Below are 22662 nucleotides of genomic sequence, written 5' to 3' on the forward strand. Positions count from 1 at the left end.
GTTTCTAAGATTCATCCATGTTACATGTACTATTATATATATGTGTACACACACATATATATATATTTCATTGCTTTTCACTACTGTAAAATATTCTGTTGGGTGAATAGATCACAATTTATTTGTCTGATTAGCAGACATGTGAATTATTTCCCAGCTTTCTGCTATTATGAACGTTGCTGTAGAAGTCATATATGTCTTCAGGTGCGTATGTGCAGGAGTTTCTTTTACGTCATATGCCTAGGAACGAAACTGATGGGACGTGGAGAATGCACGTGTTCAACTTTACAAGAGAGTGTCAAATTATTTTCCAAAGTAATTGTACCAGTTGACACTCCCATCATCGGTATATAAGAGTTCTTTATGACCCATACCGTTGTCAGAATTCATAGTTTTATAACCATTTATTTATGGTTATAAAGTGATATCTCATTGACGTGTTCATTTGCATGTCCCCAATTAACAGTGTTGCTGATAATCTTTTGTATGTTTATTCATCGTTCATATTTCCTCTTCTGTGAAATACCTGGTCATGTTTTTTGCTCATTTTCCTGTTTGGTCATCTTTTGATTTTTTGAAATTATTCATATATGGTAGATACTGGTTTAGTGATGGGTGAGGTCAATCTTTTCCCTGTTTGTGACCTGTTAATTTTTATAGTGTATTTTGTGAACATTTGTTGTTATTGCTTGAAAATTCATTGTTACAAATTTTAATGTAATATCATTCTTATCCTTTTTACATTTATCTTTTTTTTCTTAAGAAGCTCTTTCCTACCTCAAGGTCATAAAGATAGGATATTTATTTTCTTTCAAAAGTTTGAAAGTTTTGCCTACTGTGTTTATGTCTCTGTTCCATTTAGAATTGACTTTTTGTGTATGGTGTGAAGTAGGAATTCAGTTTCATTTGTTCCATATAGATACCCAGTTGCTCCATCACCATTTATTGACAGTCCCTCCTTTCCCCAGTGATGTACAATTTCATCTCTGTCATGTGTGTACATTTAGTTCAAATAAGATTCATAAAGTAGCTGTATGAATATCTTAGTATCATCGTCTGGTACTAATGGCTTTAAAAAGTCAAATTTAAGGTTTAAATGTATTTCTGCTTTTCTTTTTTTGCCCAGAATACTCTTCCTTTAAAATGTTATCATTATAACTGTGTTAATTCAAGTTAGATAATTTTATACCTTTCTAGTCAGAATTGTTGATTTCCTTCCTAAAGAGGAAGGATAAATTAAAGGTCTTAATAGTATGTGCCTTATAAATATCTCAAAAGTTTTATGATTTCATTTTTGGATTTTGTTGAAATACTAATTTTATTTTTTATTATTTTAGGTTCGACCCTTAAACAGTGAAGGATCATTAAATCTTTTAGGGTTGGAGACGATTAGATTAATATATTTCAAAAATAAGATGGCAGGTAAGAAAATACACATTAGTAGGAGAGCTTCATAGAAGTATTCAGGTGTATCTTACTCCAAAGTCTGTATAGGGGTATTCATAAATTTATGATCTTTTCTGGTGGATCTAGTTAATGAAGATGTAATTATGGTACATTATGTATTTGGAATAATATTTTGACTTAAATGTAAGTAAAAACATTGGCATTAAGAAAACACATTAAAATGTTTATATCAATTATCTCTGGGTAGTGGGATTATTATATTCCTTATGCTTTTCTTTTTTCCCCCATATTCTTCCAATAAATTTGTATAGTCTATCAAAACAAATTCCATCAGAAGTTTGTCATTTTTGTTTTGTTTGTTTTTAAGTACTAAGATACATACAAATGGCTTGGCTTCAGATTTGATGCTCTGGTATATCCTCTTGGCACTGGCGGCTTCTTGGTATACAGACTGGTGACTGTAGGAGAAGTCCTATGCTAAGAGGATATTGCAGTATGACTTGAGAAAGGATATTCAGGTATTAGACGAGATTAGATCCACCCTCTTCTCACTGTATGTAATGATTGTAGAATGTGTCCGTAACCCAATTTGTCTCTATAGGATAAAACCTATTCCAACTCTCTTTTTTTATGCTCTCATCTTTCTACTCTAGGCTAGGAGTAAAGGTGGAGCTAGGAGAAGGAATACCTGACAAAATTTCAACATAGTTGTCTTATCTTTTGAAAAGGAAAGGAAATCCTATTTCCTGGAGATTCTGTTTCTCTGTCTTGTCTGTTTCTCTTTCATCTCTCAGGAGCCCAAAGTGCTCTTGCAGTCCTCTGGCTGTCCAAAATCTCCTGTTGCCACTGCAACTCACCAAGATCTGCTTCACCCTCATAATTCTCAAATTCCAACTCTCAAATTCTCATCTACTTTTAAAATTTTATCCTTTTAACATTTGCTGTTAGGAAAGCAATCTGATAAAGGTATCATTATGATACAAGGAGAATGTTGCTTTTTTTGTACTAATCATCTTGCTTTGGCTGGCCTTACAGGCTCCTTTGGCTTCTTCCTACTACATTTTTCTCATTTTAGCTTTTTGGGTGTTATAAACTTCTAAAGATTGGCTTTTCTCTTTTTCCTTACCTTATTTAGAGAATGGAATTCATCATGTTGTATGGATACAGTTTTCTGTTTTAGAGGATGTTCACCATATCCCAGCATGTTTTGGGAGCCCATGGCTAAGAGTTTTGTTTACTTCTAGGTATTAAAATTGAGATAGATGGGCATTAGGTGACTAGATGTACATAAGTAAGTATCCCCTGAAGATCAGGAGAGTAGAAATAGCAATAAGATTCTTACTTTTAGTAAAGGAAGCTGGAAGAAACACAATTCCTTTCCTTTACTCCACATCTTGCAAATTGGATCTGCAAAGGACATGTTTTAATATATTAAAAAAATCTTAACTGTTATCACTTTCATGGATAATTTACCATTTATGCCTGATTACTGTGCAGGTCAACAATAAGAGCTTTTTAACACCCTAAGCCATTGAAACCAATACTGGGAAGGTGGGAGAAGATGGTGTAGAGATATTGGGGGTGGGGTGGCCAAAGTGATAGGACACCAAGGCAACTACGTTTTCCTTTTTTTCTTCTAGTAAAATTGTACCATTTTGTGTTTATAATCAAATAAAGGTGAAAATATACTCTGTAAGCTATATTTAATTTCAGCATATATTTGTTTACATATATTTCATTGAAAATTATTATTTACTATGATTTATCAGCACAACTTAAAAAAAAATCAGAATTGCATATACTTGTATAATTGATTGATGTTTGTACCGTCTTGGAGATTAATGGGTGAAAAGCATTTTAGCACTTTAAAGAACATCATTGTTCTTTGTATTTTTTTTTTTTTTTAACAGAAGGGGATGAACTGGTAGTTCCTGAAACATCAGATAATAGTCGGAAACAAATGGTTAGAAATATTAACAATAAGAGGCGTTATTCCTTCAGAGTTCCAGAAGAGGAAAGGATGCAACAAAGGAGGTAGATATTTAATTCATACTCATCTAAAGATGCTTATAGCATCAGAAGGACTATTTGGTAATAATACTTTATTTGATTTGGAAGGAAAATTTGATCTCTGAAAGTCTGTCATCATCATCTATGGTGTTAAAAACTGCAATAATGAATGTATTTCTCAGTGTAATTTTAATTAATACTTCCCAAGTTGTGAGTATGTACTAGATTAAAGTACCATATTTTGATTCATTTCTCTTTGTATATGGAATAGTTACGATTTTTAGAATGTGGGCTTTTATAAACATAGAACATACCTGTGCAGATTAACTATTCTCATGACCAAACAGAAATAGGCTTGTAGTGTTTCCAGTTACATATAAAAACATTTCTAATATATTAGCAATTATTTTAAAAGATGTACATAAAATGTTCAGAATTATCTGTAAAATAGAGCTTCTTTGATATTTAAACACTAAAATAACCCTCTCTGTTTTCCCACCAAAAATCATAAGATCTTTTTTAAAATTTAAAACAAAATCTTCTAAGTAAATGTTTAACTTAGTATATTCTATTATTTTAATTCTATCCTTATTAACATGATTTCACAGTTTATTTTTATGAAAAAATTTAAGTATACTTAATTTTTCTCTGAAATTGTCTAGATTGGTCATGGAATAAAAGTGTTTAAACAGGTGTTTTCTCTTACAGGGAGATGCTGCGAGATCCAGAAATGAGAAATAAATTAATTTCCAACCCAACTAATTTTAACCACATAGCACACATGGGTCCAGGAGATGGAATACAGATTCTAAAAGACCTGCCCATGGTAAGAAAAATGAAGAGTGAATGTGAATATAAATGGGGTTAATACTAAGTTGGAGGGGGGAGGGGGTGGATACATATGAGTGTGTGTGTGTGTGCACTTAAATACATATAAGACTTAAAAAGACATATTAGTATAATGAGGAAATGTTTATCTCAATATATCACAAATATGTAAGATGCATAATGACATAGCTGATGAGAAAAACATAAAATACAGATGTGTATCAAAAACCAAACATATCAAGTTTTTATTTAGTTGAATACCCTATATACTTCTCCCATACCTAGATTTACTATTGTTGGAGAAATAAACCATCAGATTTGGAGACATTCTATACCAAGATTCAGAGCTTTGTTACCGAATTACTAAAATTTCACTAAGTTTTAGCAATTCAACACAGATATTTGTCCCCCAAAGAACCACATTAGCTTGATCATTAATGGTCACACCTCTCATCTGATTATGAAATTAAATCTTTTTCCTCTGCCCATTACAGACGTGTTGCCTAGTCAGTCTTATATTTTAAAAAAAGTACAACATAGGAAAACTGTTGTGTTTTTTTTTTTTTTTTTTAACAACATGAAGATTGGATTCTTGGACCTGATATACTGAGATTAAGAACATTAGTGGAATTAGCTAATTATCCAAGCTCTGTAACATTTCAGTAGCATGGTACTCTCAACAAACTATTGAAACTTAAACATGACTCTTTTGATAGGTGGTGATAGCATCTAGATTTTGCTCAGAATTTTAGGCATAATTTAAATGCTATGATAGTTTGGGAGGTGATATGTAAATCTCAACCCAAAGCTCTTTCTAAGGAAGTCTGTGTTAATTACCCACATTACTTAACTCTACTGTGATAGAAGATATAGACATGTATCACTGACAGAAAAAATAATAGGTAATACAGTTTGTACAGTCAAGTTTTTTTAATAAAAAAGTTCAGCTCTTAAAGGTAGTTTTTGCATTTCTTTCATAGGAGAAACCAAAAAAATCTGCACTAATTTGAGCCTGAGTTCCACATTATAAATATCTCAATTAACCAGTTGCCCTGTTTATGAATGGATGTGATGTTCTTACTGTCATTGTTTTTTCATCCTCATCAAGACATTATTATATGATTATAGTACCATTACTTCCTTTCAAATCATTCACAATAGTCAGATGGGGATTTTTATTAGCCGTGCTAGGTAGATATAAATAAAGTATGCAGAAAGATTACAGCCAATCTTGATATAGTAATTAAAATGAAGTAAGAAATTTAAGGCTGAGCATAAATATTAAGCTGAAAATATTGAGAATAAATAAAGGCTGAGTTGACATGGTTAACTGTTATACTTATCTATCATATCTAAAAGCTATACTACTTTTACAGCTTTTGCCTGGGAATGAGAGTTCAGATTTTTCTCCATTCTTTTCCCATTCTGAACGTTTACTTAAGTCCTCAGACTGGTTTTTCTTTATTCTGAGAGGTAAACGGAGCAGAACCACACGGTCCAAAAGCTTCTGTCATTTTTCCTTACAGAAGCTACAAGGTCAGGGCAGGTACAAAGTACCTTAGGAAAGAGAATTTTTTAATTATGATAAACAGTTGAAATGTGAATATATGTATAGCTTATATTTGATAGATCAATGTGAAATTTTTTGAAATTTAGTTAGTAAATAGTTTTTCAACATCTGCTGTGTAGGTAGCATTATGGAGGGATAGAGGCATACAAATTTCAAACACATCCATATGTTGCAAAGCAACATATCAGCAAATACAAAATTATTTCAGTAGTGAACAAGGTTTTAATGTGTATTATCCTTTTAAAATTAAACTTTCTTTCACACTTGCTTCATTCTGGTATACAAAAAAAGAATAGTATGGTTTTCCTCTCATATATTCCAATAACATAGCAAGAAGAATTATGGAAAATTGTTCTATAAATTATGTTATATCCCACAGTTTGTTCCTTAAGGAGAAATAGTTTCAGGATTTAATAAAATGTTCCTCTGCTTGACCAGGTGAAAAATCAGTTTGCTAATGTTCCAGAATTTTTTTCAGACCTTCATTCACAGTAAGACTTGGTCTTTCTACACCCTGAATAAGCACACTGAAGCAAAATGTGAAATTTCAAGCGTTGTAAGAACTTTCATATCCTAGCATCCCTCCTTTTCTCCCTTCACCATCCCACCACTTAAACGAAATCTCTGTTTTGTCATTGTTGTTGTTCAGAATAAGGTCCATTCTTAATTACTGGGCAAAACAAGTTCAGATAGCATTTCCCAAAGATTCAACATCAATCTGACCCCATGACACAGGGCCTCCTGTGCTGGCTACTTATTCCCATTAGACCTCTTGATTTTTAGTATTAGTGTCACTGATTTTGTTAACCCATGACTGCCTTGCTGGTTCTTTTTGTAATTAACACAAGTGACTCTTTACCCTAGAGGTGCAATCCAGTTTTTAATGTTCCTTTCATTCCTTTCATGTTTTCTTATCACATAAGCACTTTTGAATGTCCAGGACAAGAAGTTGGTGTAAATTTTTGAAACCTGTTCACCTGTACTTGTAATATTGTAGCAAAGATGTTATGTGTCTGAACTCCTGTTCTTTATTTTCACCTGACTTTCTTCCTTTCACTAGCAAAGAACATAAAAGCTGGGGGTTTTCATAGGCATCCATTTAATCACTTAACAAATATTTTTTGATATACTGTCATGCCAGAACTGTACCTACCTTGGAGTAGACACTGGTAAATGACACAATAATATGCATGTCTGAAAAGCAAATAATATACATGTCTGTACCTGTGTGTGTGTGTGTGTGTGTGTGTGTGTGTGTATGTGTATACATGTATTAAAAAGCTTGTGATATTTTAATATAGTCTCAGATTTTAGTATGTTCTTTCCACTGTAATTTTCTATATTTAATGAACTATTTTCAAAAATGAAGATGAATTTAATTCATCTAACATTAACATTTATAAGAAGCACTTTCAAATACCAAAGCTATGATGTTGTCATTCGTGCAAAGAGCATGTGCCCCAGAAATTTTTATGTTTAACTTATTCAAATCAGTATTGCCTTTCTCTGAAATACTTAAAAGCTTAGAGAGTTTATTGAATGTCTTTGGAAGCTTATTCTGTTTCCTTTGTACCAAAATGATGCTGAAAAGGGTTGTTTGCCTCATGAATGTGGAAAAGATAGTAAGGGTAAGGAGTCATTTTTTTCTTATATCTCCTATATCAGATGTGTCTTAGTGAGCCAAGAGAATATAGGCAGTTAATATAAAACAGCACATATGTCTTACAAGTACATACTGTAGTAGTTTCCTTGAATCCTTTTTGTCATTTACCTTTTTTCATAAGCAGGTACTTGTAATAAAGAATAGATTTGTCTCTAGTTGAATACAAGAGTAATATTTTATCTCTAAAAGATTTATTTTTTTTAGCACATAAAATTTCTCCTAGCCTTTTACCCATTCCTAAAATTGTTAACAAATAAAATTTCAAGCTCGGTGACCTTTTAGACCTTTATGAAGTAATTTTACTTCTTAAAGTTACATTTATATCAATAGTTTTATCTTTTTGAAAAAAACCTTAGAAAGTACTGGTTTCACTCACATCTCTAAATTTAAAACACCTTATATAGAAGCCTTTCTTTTAAGCTTCCCTAATTTACCAGATTTTTTTTTTTGCGGTACGCGGGCCTCTCACTGTTGTGGCCTCTCCCGTTGCGGAGCACAGGCTCCGGATGTGCAGGCTCAGCGGCCATGGCTCACGGGCCTAGCTGCTCCATGGCATGTGGGATCTTCCCAGACCGGGGCACGAACCTGTGTCCCCTGCATCGGCAGGTGGACTCTCAACCACTGCGCCACCAGGGAAGCCCAAGATTTTTTTTTTTAACAAAGAAAGCTCATCTCAGCCCATGAGAATATCAGTCAGCGTGTCTCCGGGAAGTCATTCAGCCTGTCTCTAATGAAGAGATGGTAGGATGTTTTCCTGAAACACAGTTGTTCTCAGAAACTGAACTTTGAAAGTTCCCATTAGAGAAGGTGACTGGGTGCTGAGCGACAGTTCCCAAATGTTCCCAAGTTATTTTAACATGAAAAACTAGAGCCCTTGTTTTCAAAAACTTTCTTCTATGTCTTTAGTATTACATTATTTCATTTTTTAAAAATACACCTGAACATTGAAGAGAAGCTTGTTCTCTTGTTAAAAACAAACATGTTCTTTGGGTGTCTAAGTGGAGATAAGCTTGGGCTACTTAAAGGTAAACCAATAATTGGTATTTTCCACAGTTACTATTTCTGTTACGGGAAGATAAGATCAGTAAAAGCAAACACATGTCAAGTCTATAAACACCAGGAAATGGCTTTAGTTTCTAAAGGAACAGTTTCATAACGCTTTTGGTGAGAGGCTGGTTGTAGGTTCATTTGTTCTTTTCTTTAATTATTTCTCGCTTTTTCTATCCCTAATGTTTTTGGTAGGTTTTTGCCATGTTTTGATTCTATCCCATAGGAAAATACTGAACTAAATTTTGAAAATCTACTTGTATCTCTGAAAGTCCAGTTTCTACCCAGCTTGATAGTAATAAGAGAGAATACGTTTATGAGGCAAATGATTTTTTGCAAATCAGCTCTTTAGGTAACTGGCAAGAGGATTACAAAATTTAACTTTCTAAGGCCTAAAAGTATTTCATTATGGATTCAATTCTTGATGTGAGATACTTACTTCATTTTTTCTACATGCATGTTGTCTGAAATGTCACATATATCCAGTGAATCCATTTTCATTACCTCATTACCTTTTTCTTCTTTCTGTTGTTTTTGATAGCCGGGTTTCCCTTATCCATCCCCTCATCATCACTCCGGTCTGATCTCCTCTCCGATCAACTTTGAGCACATCTATCACATGACTGTTAATTCTGCTGAAAAATTTCTCTCTCCTGATTCCATAAACCCTGAATATTCCCCGTCTCTACGCTCTGTCCCCGGTACACCAAGCTTTATGACTCTGAGGGTATGAACAGCTGAGTTAGGTGTTAACTTGTACTAACCATGTGTGGATCTCTGCCTGGCTTCATAAGTAACACTGCCAAGGGGGTACATTCTGTGAACGTTTCCCTTTGGCCTGTTTCTCTGTTGCCAAACTTCTATTCTTCCTCTTCCTCCTCTTCTGTCTTGGCGTTCTACTTTTTTCTTCTTTTGAGGAAAAAGATGAGGATTTGGGAAGATTTCAGTTTTATTTCTAAAACAGTATTGGAGGTTTTTCTATTTTTTAATAAAACATCATCCCATCATGATATTTTTCATTACGGATACCATAAGAAATAGCCCCTGAATAAGTAAATCTTTATTCTATTAAAAACAAACAAAAAAGGGATGTAGAATTTCTGAATTCTGGATTGCTCGTTACCCTAAAACCAGTTCAGTTCAGAGAAATTTTTTATATTTAGTGAAGTTAAAGTCTATAGAAGGGCCTGTCCAAAGGCCTTTTATCTACAATAAACCCCTTCTTGAAAAGCTCACAATTCTCAAAATTATAAAGTATAATAGTACCAGTGAATAACAGGAAAAATTAGCAAAAGAAGGTAGTCTTACTAATCTTTGAGTTGCTGATGCACCTTTAATTCCAGCCAGGATCCAAGATAAGAGAAGTAAATCAACAAGAGAAAAAAAACACAGTGTGCTGCATTCTGAAGGACCGTGGTACCTGCCACTGGGTCCTTCCATGCAGCCTTGCATCTTTGTAACTAGTGTCTCTGCAGTGGGCTGGAGAGCAAGTGGGCCATTCAAGCTGAATAGCCACACATCTGTCAAGAAATATGTACTGACTTCAAGGGAGCATTTTCTCAAGTTTGTTTTGCAGATAATAAAATATTTAGATTGTATCATGCAAACACATTTCCTCTGGCTTAGAAAAAATTAGCATCCATTTTTTATTTGTGTATTTAGTAAAGTAATTTTCCAATAAGAAAGCTACCTGTAGGGCGAGAAGTTTATTTTTGTATTTTTGTTTGCATTCTAAATTGTGATGTTTTTAAATGTCATTGTTATTGACATTAAACTATAATGTCATTTAAGTGTCTTAGTTCACAAGATAAGATCACTTATGATAAACTAAGCTTCAGTGTGCTTGGTAACAGATTTCAGGGAGTGGATTCTAGGGGAAGTTGTATAAACTAATCAGTCAAGAATTTTTGATATAGAAGATGGTGGAAATGTTGCTTAAGTTAGTCTTCTATAAATAGAAACACTACGATTGGTGGAAGTTTTACCCTAATCTTAAGCATATTTGTGCAGGAAAAGGACCATCAGCTTAGGTTTCACATTACTTCATAATGAAGTTGAACTTCAGCTGAATGAATGATAAACTGTTGGGTTTGGGTTTTGTGTGGGGTTTTTTTTCCCCCAGAACATATCTTCTGTGTATCATTCTTTTATTACCTCAACATTCAGTGTTACTAAACCACTGGTATTTTTTACAGGCTTAATTTTTGCCATTTTTTTCTAGGGTAGGTTTGTTTTATAGAAAAGGACGACACAAAGGTACCTTAAGGTTAATAGCAAAAACAATAAAAATTTAAAGGTTTAAACTGATATCCCCATCTCTCTTGAACTTGACTCTGCTGCATTGTATGCATGTCATCGGCATCTCTCAGGGTTGCTCCTATGAGTGGCTGTTGAAATGCTAGCACTGTTTTCTGTTTTAAATTTTTTTATTTTCTTAGAGAAAAAAAGGTAAAATGTTTGCTTTGAACGAATAACACAGTAAGAATTACATGGACTTCGCAAATTTGATATATGAACCAAAATGGCAATAGTTGAACGTAGAGCCACCCAGCCAGCCAAATCTCAGTATGTGTGATTCTTTAAAATGTATGATTTGGAGTTTTTCAAGATATATTAGTGCATGTTTTCCAGGAGATGTTCGTGGATGTTTGCTAGCTTTGGCCCTGCACTAGTTGTGTTGCCATAACCTTCTCTCAGGTACCAGCCCTGACACCCCTTCCGGTCTGAAAAGGTTAGGGCCATCGAGGAGACCGTGTTCAGGCAGCTGGTCCGACGCACCACTTCTCTAGGTGTGTGTTACTTTCAAAGCACTCTGTGGCTCATTTTCCTCCCTTGGACACCAAAATTATTCAATATTAGATGGGAAACTTCTCACACCAACATTCCCAAGTTAAAGGACTTCACCCAGGCTGTGATTGTCAACAAGCGTCATAGTTATGACCCGTGGTGCTGCTCTCTGTCCGTGAGGCAGGAAGGCTGCCTGGTGACTGGGATGGGAACGTGCAAATGGCACTTTCAGTATCAGGACGATAGAAGGTGTGCTTGAGAAGAATGTACTTTGAAGTGGCTTTCTTCTAAATGGGCTTATTCCGCTTTTGAATTATCCTAAGAAAATAAAAATCTCATATGTAGTAAAAGCTTTGTTTCAGTTATCTGCAGAGGTCCATGTAATTCTACATTTCACTGTCACTTCTAACCATGTAACTTTCACTTACTGCACTCACAACAACAAGAAAAAAATTGTTATCTGTTGGTAAGTATTTCAGTAAGTATAAAGATAAGCACTTATCTTTGGTTGGGGTGAGGGTTACCTCTGTTAGGGCTTTAGTACTTTTGTGGGCGGGAGGGATTATTCTGTTTCTTGTCCTGTATCACTCTGGTCAAGACAACTTTATTTCTTGAAATTAGGGTGAAAAAATAGACATCTCTGTAGAAAATCAGTTTCACTCTGGATGAAGAATTTTTCTTTCTCTTTTGATTTTAGAACCCTCGGCCTCAGGAAAGTCGGACAGCATTCAGTGGCTCGGTCAGTATTCCATCTATCACCAAATCCCGCCCTGAACCTGGTCGCTCCATGAGTGCCAGCAGTGGCCTGTCAGCAAGTAAGTGGCCCCAGCTGCAGGAAGCATTTCCATAGCAAGGTAGCAGCCGTGCATTATCGGTGGCCAGTGTCTCAGACCTGGCTGGGGAATGCCTAGGAGGCACAAGTGCAGCTGTTACAAAAATAGTCATAGAATCCTTTTAGAAGTTACAGTCCATGTGGGAGACAGACAAACAGTACTACAAATTGTGATGATAAATGCTCCGAAGAAGGGCTTCCCTGGTGGCACAGTGGTTGAGAGTCCGCCTGCCGATGCAGGGGACGCGGGTTCGTGCCCCGGTCCGGGAAGATCCCACATGCCACGGAGCTGCTAGGCCCGTGAGCCATGGCCGCTGAGCCTGTGCATCTGGAGCCTGTGCTCCACAACGGGAGAGGCCAAAACAGTGAGAGGCCCGCGTACCGCAAAAAAAAAAAAAAAAAAAAATGCTCCGAAGGAAATAAACAGGGGACAGTAATAGAGAGTAACAGGCAGTAGCTGTTGAGGATGAATACACACTTAGAATAATTAGCAAGGTCACGTGCCCGCCCTGGGGGTGAAGTCACATTGACTCATGTTTGATTAACTGAAAGGAGGCACAGTGGCCACCTGGTAGTGGGCAGGGAGTGACAGAGTAAAGCTCAAGAGGTAGGCAGGGGTCAGATCAAGCAGGGACTTGGGGACCAACATAAGACATTTTTTATTTTTTTAAAAACACAGTGGGAAACCTCTGAAGAGTTTTAAGTAGGCAAGGACCATTATCCAAGGGCAAGACTGTTCTTGGCCAACAACTGCTTTTCTGTCACTTTCTCAGAAGTAACCTGGTATTGGCTTCGATCAGACAGAGTGGGGCGAGTGCGCCCAAGCACATGCAGGCCCAGGGTGGACCCGGGGTAACGCTAACGAAGCCTCCCTCGCTTCCCTGCAGCTGAGCTCTGAGAAGAACAGCCGGTAGTAACTCCACCTCACATTTCAGAGTCATTCAGTCAGAAGCGTATCCGTTGCCTTGTATTCTTGAATGTGAGACATTCGAGTCAGGCCTCCCGGTGCAGAGTGAGTGTCCTCCTTCACGTACTGTTCATGCTGAGGACGCCGGTATCAGCACCCGGCTTGTGCCCAGCTCTTGGTTTTAGGCTCTGGCAACACAGAAGTGAAGGGTGCTGGAATACCATTTGTTCTCTTGCAGTGGAACAAATTACCCCAAAATTTACAAGCTTAAAAGAGCAAACGTGGGCTTCCCCGGTGGCGCAGTGGTTGAGCGTCCGCCTGCCGATGCAGGGGACAAGGGTTCGTGCCCCGGTCCGGGAGGATCCCACATGCCGCGGAGCAACTAGGCCTGTGAGCCACAACTACTGAGCCTGCGCATCCGGAGCCTGTGCTCCGCAACGGGAGAGGCCGCAACAGTGAAAGGCCCGCGTACCGAAAAGAAAAAACAAAAGAGCAGACGTCTATTATCTCTCACAGTTTCTGAGGGTCAGGAGTCTGGGAGCTTAGCTGGACAGTCCTGGCTCAGGGCCTCTCAGGAGGCTGCAGTCAGGCTGTCTGCTAGGGCTGCCATCAACTCCGAGCTCAACTGGGACTAGAGAAGCCACTTCCCAGCTCACCCACATGGTTGTTGGCAGGCCTCTGTTCCTCACCAGCGTGGGCCTGAGTGTCCTGGTGACATGGCCTCTGGCTTCCCACAGAGCAAGTGACCTGAGACAGAGAGACCGAGCAGCGGTCTCAGAAGGGACATGCCATCGCTTCTGCAGAGTGCTGGTGATCACACAGACCACCCCTGGAACCATGGGAGGGACCCTGCCCCGGGCCTGCAAACCAAAGACAGGCGCCTGCTGCAGAGACTGGCTGCAGACGTACAGAGCACGTTCAAGGAGTTTTCAGTCGACAGGCAGAAGTTGAAGGGCACATCTTGTGACTTTCTTGCCGTCATCTCCCAAAGTCATCTCTACACTGTGTGTAGCCTTGATTACAATGAAAATATCTAGCCAATTGGAAAAATGGCAACCATTTTATGAATTATCTTTTTACTAATGGTAGCTCGATAAGATAGTAGATTTACTATAACTAACCAGAAGTTATCAACACTTGAGATGCGAAGAAAGTATCACAATATTAATAGTTAAGTTCATAATCCCTTACCCAAAACTCTCAGAGCCAGAAACCTGTTTTCAGAATTCAGATTTTTTTTTATATATATTTTAGAAGGGAATCTACCATATATTATATTACATTCCAAGCAAGATCTAAGACAGCACCTACAAACAATATTTATAGAGCAAAATTTATGACTAGTCACACTATGAATATATAAATAAATGTACTATTTTTAAGTGAAGTCTGTAATCAGCCTCCAGCCAGTTCAGATTAAGTCTGCCACCACATGAATTGACGTCAAACTCACGAAAAAAGTTTTGGTTTTTCAGGGCTTTGGGATTTGTGGAATTGCAGGTAAGGATAGGACCTGTGATACAGAGATTTAAAGGGCTGAGTGGCCATCTCCTTAGGAGCGCTGAAGTGAGGGTCCACTGTCACTGTTGACCATATGCAAGCTACAGACTGGAGCCAGCTCCAGGTCCCTGTCAAGGCCTTTAATGCAATAATCAGGCGTGGCCTTCCTGAGATTCTTGGTACCAAGCTGTTTGTGTAGAGGTTAAGAGGAAGACCAGCCCAGGAATTCCAAGGGGCACCTGCTCTTGAGAGTGCGTCTCGCTGGCTTCAAGAGTAGCCCAGCTCACGTGAAGAATTTCCAGAAGGGCAGCCTGCCAAGAGAGACACAAGAAGAAACAGGGTTCCGTGTTGTCAACCTCCAGAACCAGAAGCACAGGCTCTTCCAGGGCCAGACTTGCGGTGGCTTCCTGACTGAAGTCAAATTAACACAGAGCTTTCCACTGTGACTACCCGCTCCTGTCAGTGACAGGCTCACTGGGGAGCCTGCAGACCCTCCTAGAGGTCATGTAGAGTTAGACACCGTCACTCCAAGAGATCTGGGGCCCAACCCCCTGAATCACCATCTAGAACTCTTTGGAAGAGACCCTGCCTGAGTTGGGACCACAGTTTTCAGATTGTCCCCCTTTGCTGTTCAATCAAAACAGCCCATCTCAGTTTTTTAAGATTAGGGTAGTTGAGTGTAATTTTTCTCTGAAAGGAACATTCCCAAAGTTAAAAAAGAAAGAAAAGAAAAGAAAAAAAGTGTAAATCACAGAGGTGGATTAATTTCTCCATTCTATAAACGATCACTAGGACAGAGGAAAAGAGCCCAGTAAGTGTGTACTAAGCTCTGGGCAGCCCCCTCACACACCTTCCGTCTCACGTTTCATTCTCCATGTATTGAGCGCTCAGTTCCCACAAAAATCCCGTAAGATAGAATTTATTTTCTTATTTACAAATGAAGAAAACTGAGACTTAGATAAAGTAACTTGCTTAAGGTCACACAGGTTAGTAAGCAGAGCAGCAGAACTCTCTGGCATTTTGGGTTTTTTATTCAGAGCGACAAAATTTTAAAAATAGTAACTTATATTACAGCTTTTGTTAAATTGAGCACTAAACTAGGCATGGAATTCAAAGAGAAGTTATACAAAGTGATTTATGCCTTCAATTAGGTTGTAATCTAATCCACAGCAAAAAAGTAAAGAGTACATAGCCAGAGAGACACATCCACAAATGAAAACCAGTCTATGTCTGGTGACAGACGGCTTAGAAATTGGATGGAGTGTTGGAAGTAAGAGTAAGTCAGTGGTTCTCAGCCTGAGATGCATTCTAGAATCATCAGAAGGGCTTTTAAAAGTTAAGTCAGAAATTCTGTTATTATTGGTCTGGGACGGGGCCCAGGCACTGGTATTTTTAAAGCTCCGTAATATAATATGCAGCATACAACCAGTGTTGGTAACGTCTGCAATAAGTAAGTTATGGTGACACAGCTGAGGGGCTCAGGAAACAAACCGAAACTAGAAGGAAGCTGGGGGAGATCACCAAGGACAGGGCTTCAGCAGGCAGGCTTCACAGTCTATACCTCGCAGTTGTGCTAAAACCTCAACGCAGTCTCACAGTCTTTTTTGACCAGTGATCTTAATATTGCAGCTCAGCAAGATTAAAACATTTTTCAGTAAAAACTAAAGAATAGTAGGGAATGCTAAGAGTTTTAAACAGGTACTCACAATACCCCAATATTTCTAAGATATTTTTGGGCATGGTGCCAGTCCTCCTTTGATGTACCCCAACTCTAAGATCAAAATAGAGTGTGATTTTAAAGAAACTCACCTCATTTTTGTATCTCAGGCTTTTTGCCCTGTGGAATGAAAATGCTTCTCTTTTGTTCGTTTGTGTTTTTTATGAAAATCCTCTACAAGTTAAGTGACAGTTATGCATCATCAGGTGGCATGGTCTTCACTTCTGGGAACTGTTCTGTTCTGCTTCATCGTTCAGCACATGTGTTTTGAGCACCTGCTGCATACCCAGTCCTGCACTGGGTCCTGCAGAGGCAAAGACCGTCCTTCTATTAAAAGAATGGCAAGGCACATAATTACAGCATAGGATCTGAATGCTCTGAAAGAGGTGATAGGAAGTGCTGTAGGTGCTCCAGGGAGTAGGAAAGAAAACTCACTAAGGCAGTAGCACATGGGTGGAGACTGGAAGGATTGATCCTGTGGAATTGTCTAGCAAGCAGGGCAGCCTGGGCACAGCCAGTGAGAGCAGAGGCCAGCGGCCTGGTGAGTGGTGCCCGCTCACCCAGCAGCCCTGGCGGCTGGGCTCCGAGGTGGGCTTGGGTGTCAGGGTAACGCAGCTGGACCCACTGTCCATCAGTAAAGGGCTGTAAGCGGGAGGATGACCCCAGGGCAGCGGGAAGGATGGCTCGTCACCTCAGCAGTCTGTGCACTTTCTAGAGGATCGTCCCCTTCTGCACGTGTAAAGTTTCACCTGAACGATGTGCTTGTAGGGTCATCCGCACAGAACGGCAGTGCATTGAAGAGAGAATTCTCTGGAGGAAGCTACAGTGCAAAGCGGCAGCCCATGCCCTCTCCGTCAGAGGGCTCGCTGTCCTCAGGAGGCCTGGACCAAGGAAGTGACGCCCCGGCGAGGGACTACGACGCAGAGGTGAGTACCGCGTGGGCAGTACCTCTGTCTGGGGACAGGGGTTTGGAGAAGTCCCGAACGAGAAAAGGCGAGTGCGTTTCCCAAAGCCGGTCCACCGCCTTAAGCCTGGCCTCCGCTGCCGCAGGGATCAGCCACTCACTGCGGCGGGGGTGGCGGAGCCAGTCACTTGGGTTGCAAACTGCAGTTTCCCTGGAGGTGTTCAGACTTCTAATAGCTTCTGTATGAAAATGGCCTACGTTTCTAAAGACCTGCAGAAGGGCCTATGAGCGTTCGTTATCTTCTGTGCCTCTCACTCAGCTCAGAAAAGGGGCTTTCTACCGACAGGAGAGAAGTCACGTCAGTTCATTGGCCAGGGTGGCTGGAGGGGAGCCGTGGTGGCCTGAGCCCCTCCCGCCCCTCTGCTGCTCCCTGACGTCTTCCTCTGGGCCTCACAGGACTCTGATTCTCCGAGGCATTCCACGGCTTCCAACAGTTCCAACCTGAGCAGCCCTCCCAGCCCGGTGTCGCCCCGGAAGACCAAGAGCCTCTCCCTGGAGAGCACCGACCGCGGGAGCTGGGACCCATGAGTGGCCTCTGCTCTCAGACCAGACGCCGGAGCAGCGGCCGCTCTGGGCTCCCTCCCCTCACTCCCCCTGTGCTCTCACTGTCATCTCCCACCACCCTTGCCTGGAAGCGCCAGGGCCGCAGCAGTAGCAGGCGGGGACTCAGGAATTCTGCCTCTAGGACTCACATCCACGCACCCCTCGACTGAACAGCAACAGTCGTAAAGGCAGACTTTCATTGAGCAGCTCAGATGAATACCGATTTCATTTCATACCCTTAGCGTTGCTTTCCAGAATATTTCCCCCCTCCCCTGAAAGGGAGCTTAAGTAGGCAGATTACACAAATGTAAGCGATAAGAATAAGATTAGACAGCCATTGTTTTCACAGTAGAGCCTCGTAGCCCTGAGACAGCACGTGGGGCTCGCCAGTGGGCCCCGGGCACGCCATGCCCTTCAGCACCACAGTGAATGTCGACCTGATCGTTGCCAGTAAACCCCTGTTCACTAAAGCGATGCATATTTTACTACAAAATAGAGTTTAACTAAATACACAAATGTAGAGGTTAAATACTGACTGTACATAATAAAAAGAAGCATCTTGTATTCAACAAAAGATGGATGCATATATGAGACAGAGATCATTTAATTTAAAGACATGTATTGTTTCTTGTCTGTTTTCCACCTAAGTAATCAAAGGGTAGAAAGGCCTCCAGCTGACGTTTACAGGAGGAGAGCGAGAGGAGTGAGAATTCCCCTTAGTGCCATTCCTCACCCTGGTCGCAGTCACCTGGGAGCTTTAGGGAATGTTCCAAGGCTTTGGTTTCATCGGTTTGGAGTGTGACCTGGAAACCAGACTTTTAACATTTGAAGCCTCTTCAGCAGCATCATTTAAAGGCATATTTACTTCTATCCAAGACATTTCTTTTTCTAGCAGTAGAATTTGAACCACACTTCTCATTTATTACTATATTTTGGTATCTTCTGCTGATGAATGTAGAAATGCAGTTTTGTCACCTTCTGGATCCCTTCCACCTGAAAGGACACAAGGAATGTCGTAGTTTCTGAAGGTCCATAAAAGGGTTCATAAAAGTGCTTTTTCTCCTTGGCGAAACCCCTTACTCCCTGAGTGGCAGTGAGGCGTCTGGCCCCCAGCTGCGCCAGCTTCTCAGGGAGGGGTCTGTTTTGAGGGGGGTGTGAGCTTCCTCAGATAAGCCTGGGAAAGGGGGTTTAGTTACCAAATAATGTAAAACCTCAAACGCAAGGACTTGACCAGCCTTAACCAAATACTCATTCCCGCAAGCAGTGGGAAATGGACGCGCTCAGCCTGGGCGCGGGCAGGAAGTCAGCCCAGCATGGCCACCTTGACTGCTGAAGCTTTTCCTCCCTCGGTTGCTGTGTTGTGTTGTTAGTCACATTCCCATTTGGACTCCCGCTGTTTTAATTACCACGAGGAAATGAGATGCAGGACCAGGACCTTATGTCTCCAGAGTCATTTCACCGGTTAAGCACATGAGTAGAGAAAGAGATAGAAATAAAAACATTTCATGGAAGTAAAGAGAATCTGCCTCTCTTTTACTTTTTCATCTAAATTTCTCTGAGAAATAGAAACAGATTTTCTGCTCCCTTCTTTAAAATTCAGCTAACATGGAAGAATCTTCCTGCAGTTGCTTGTCTGAATCGCAGCGTTTGAGCACCGTCATTTCACCCCTGGCCCCGATTTCACACCTTTCTCCTCAGCAGCAGCTGTGCCGGCCTTCCCCACCACAAGCCACAGGGAGCTATACTGTTTGCACTGACGCCACTCTCTGGAACAGGTTACTGAGGTTCAGTGAGGGAAGAAAGGATCCCGTTTGGGGATTATATTATAAAATGTTACAACAGAGAATTTTAAAATAATAACAGTTTTGACATTTGAACTTGGTGCTTGCTCAGATTTGATTGTTTTACTTTGGATGGGCATAAATTACTGCACAATTCTAACCTAAATCCTTTGCTTTTGGAAAAGTGTCATGTAAAAATACTTTGGTGCATTCAGATAGCAAGAGTGAGACCTTGAGTCTGGCTATGGCCAGGACTCCGGTAGCTCCGTAAGCTTGACACTTCTCGGGAGAGGAGGGAACCGGCCAGCCAGGTGCCAAGTGCACGTGGCCCGCTCTCCTCCAGACCCTCCCTCCCCCTGTTTTCCTTTCCCCTCGCGTCTTCCTGCCTCCCTTTTCTCCCCCGAGGAGGCAGACCAGGCTGAGATTCACAGGACTCCACACGAAGCCATTAGTTTATGGCTTTGACAACCAAGTTTCTGCTGCCTGTAGGTGCTTATTTTTTTAAAAGATGCTTTTAGGATCAAAATATAACCATACCTGAAGTCTGGGCTCCACTATGATGAGTCATACCCTGCAGCCCCCCCAACAGGGCAGATGAGAGAAGGGCTTGTCTTGGCCACTGGGCTCACTGGGAGGTGTAATATTAACCCAGTGGATTATACTCCAGTAATCTGAAATGGTCTTACCAGTAGTGAGAGAGCAGTCCCAAATATGATTAGCTTCCAATAGTAGAACTTTGGGGGAGAAACACTGCCAAGGGTAGTAGTTTGGGAGGTATTTTCCCAAGATAATGATCATTCTACTGGGCTTATCCCCATTCTTAAATATGAAGCAGTTACCTTCAGAAGCTTCTTGAGAATGATTTGGAAAGATGGGGAATTGGGTTCTAGAGAAACAGAAAACATAATGATCATCGAAAGGGATCATTGAAAGATCATGGAACAGATGTGATGTTGCTGTCTGAAGTTATCCTTTGTTTTCATGCAGGACATTCAAAGAATGTATGTGGCAGCAGGAACTCATTTCTCTTCTCAGTAGAAAGTAAAAATAAGTGAAGAGGCATTTCTGGCATAGTCTAGATGTGTTGGTATTTGGTGCTATCTTTGTTCAGCCAATTTGTTGTCTGCTCTTGAATTCTGACTACTTTAATCTGCTCGTGCTTTGGGTGTATAAAATTACATATATATATATATATATATATATTTCTTTTGCCAAAAACAAAAGCCTTCCTCCTTGTCAAATGATTGCTAAAGCAAATTTCACTTCTTTAGTTATGTGCGTACACACACACACACGCACACGCCCATCCCTACACTTAGTGATTTATCTTCCTTCCCAGGGAGCACAGTTTTAAGGCTATGAAATACAATTAAAAAGGGCCCATCTACTGAGTTTTCCAAGCAATTCTTGTACCCAGGTTTCAGGGAAGAATCTGAAATTCCTGTTACGTTTACAGCAACAACCTGCCATTCCCCAGCTGCCTCTCAGCCCCTCTGTCTGCCTTCCACATGGTTAGGATCCTGTCATTTTGCTACTCAGTGGCCGCATCTACTTCTGCGAAAGACCAGTTGCATTTCTATGGACTCTCAGGTATCATTAAAGAAAATCCAGAGTAGGAGTGGGTGGACATCCCTAACTCCCAGGTACAGCAGGGCCGTTTGCTGGCCTTTGGCCATGAACACTGTAGTCTCCCAGCTGCACAGAGCTTTGTAAAGCTCAGCGTCCACCCTCTGGACAGAGGGGCACTCTCGGCAGCGGCCAGACTTCGCCACTGCCCCGGTCCGCTGGGCAAAACAGGGAAGTAACTGGGCGCCTTGCTCCCCACCTCTCGGTGGCCCAGTCCCTGCATTCGCTAGATAAGCCACTTGGCATTTCGTTGGGCCCACGTTAAAACCTCTTTGCTTGTGATGACTTGATCATGCAAGTCCAGTGTCCTCTGCAGAGTCCTGCGCCATTAGAGGGCCTCGCTTCAGCTGGTGTTTTGTTTCAGCGCTGGCCGGTAGGCCAGCGCCCCTCTCCCTTCCCAGGGACAACCGTTACACACAGACACCATTGCATTTATGGGGGGAAATTGATGAAAACAAGTCAACCTTGAAATTTCATGAAAACAAAATGACCTGCCTTTTTATTTGATAGTGTAATACCATTTGTTTTATAAATTTTTTAGGGTTTTTTTTCTCATTGTAATATTATTGTACAGTTTTGCATGGCCTGGGTGTAATCATTTTTTTGTTTAGAATATAATGCTGACAAATAAGTGTGTATGGAAGGGGAAAAGATACTGCTTTGGCCTCTCATCACTCATTTCATTTTGTTTGGTTTTATCCCCTCATTGTCTTAGGGAACTTTATGAGATTCTCTGCTACCAAACAATGGTGTGGATTCTTTTGCACAGAGATATTTAAGGTGGGACAGTCAAAATGTAACAGAAGACGCCTCGCCGATATTTTACGTTGGTATCACTTAATATTAACCAGACTCTGATGTATTGCAATAAAACAGGGAACTGTTCGAATTGAGTATTTTGTCTTCTTTTCCCTGATTAAAAAGTCTGAGGAATGGAGCAAAGGTGACTGACTCTTTTTGTCTCGTTTGACCCCCATTTCTGCCCGTCCCTCTCCTCATCCAGCTTCCTCGTTACACTAGAAGGACGTGGGGTTAGTTTAATCTAGGACTTTCTTAGTCCCTTCCATAGCTCAGGCGGCATAGTGTTCCATTCCCTTGAAGCTTTCAACTCCCCTCTTCTGGACCTCCCTGCCGGTGCCACCGCTGACTGTAAACGGGGCAGCCCTTTGATCTTCCATCTTCCTCCTGCAGAGAAGCAGCAGACACTTCCCACGACTTGTGCTGGGACGTTTGAACGTTCAAAACGCCCCCGTGACCGAGGAGTGAAGTTTTTTGCCCCAGGAAAGTGCGCCTCAGCTGCGCTTGATCCCTGACCCGGGCGTCACTGCCGCTCAAGCCAGGCCCTCGCCCTGCTGGCTGGTGGCCACCTTTGCCCGCGGTTGCCAGCACCATGTCATACAGCCTCTGGTGCAGCTGTGGCTTCTCCGCCTCTGCGCAGTGGGGCCTGGGAAGCTGCTGCGGCAGGGACCTGGCAGCTGTG

General features: G+C 40.7%; 1 protein-coding gene across 13 annotated transcripts in view; it reads left to right on the forward strand.

The window, feature by feature from the left end:
• The window catches only part of CDC42BPA (CDC42 binding protein kinase alpha), a 325295-nt gene extending 303228 nt beyond the window's left edge, over window positions 1–22067 (forward strand). For 7 of the 13 annotated variants that reach the window (XM_067729568.1, XM_067729563.1, XM_067729557.1 and 4 more), the window contains 7 exons: window positions 1338–1422; window positions 3318–3441; window positions 4126–4243; window positions 9067–9252; window positions 12010–12127; window positions 17037–17194; window positions 17629–22067. In XM_067729568.1, the coding sequence (XP_067585669.1) occupies window positions 1338–1422; window positions 3318–3441; window positions 4126–4243; window positions 9067–9252; window positions 12010–12127; window positions 17037–17194; window positions 17629–17760 (921 nt within the window). In that variant the 3' untranslated portion in view covers window positions 17761–22067. Of the gene's footprint in view, window positions 1–1337; window positions 1423–3317; window positions 3442–4125; window positions 4244–9066; window positions 9253–12009; window positions 12128–17036; window positions 17195–17628 lie in introns of those variants that run through there. The other 6 variants (XM_067729564.1, XM_067729562.1, XM_067729565.1 and 3 more) reach the window with 3 other exon arrangements.
• Window positions 22068–22662: the final 595 nt, after the last annotated feature.

Source organism: Pseudorca crassidens, chromosome 2 (genome assembly GCF_039906515.1).
Source record: "Pseudorca crassidens isolate mPseCra1 chromosome 2, mPseCra1.hap1, whole genome shotgun sequence".
Taxonomy (NCBI): Eukaryota; Metazoa; Chordata; class Mammalia; order Artiodactyla; family Delphinidae; genus Pseudorca; species Pseudorca crassidens.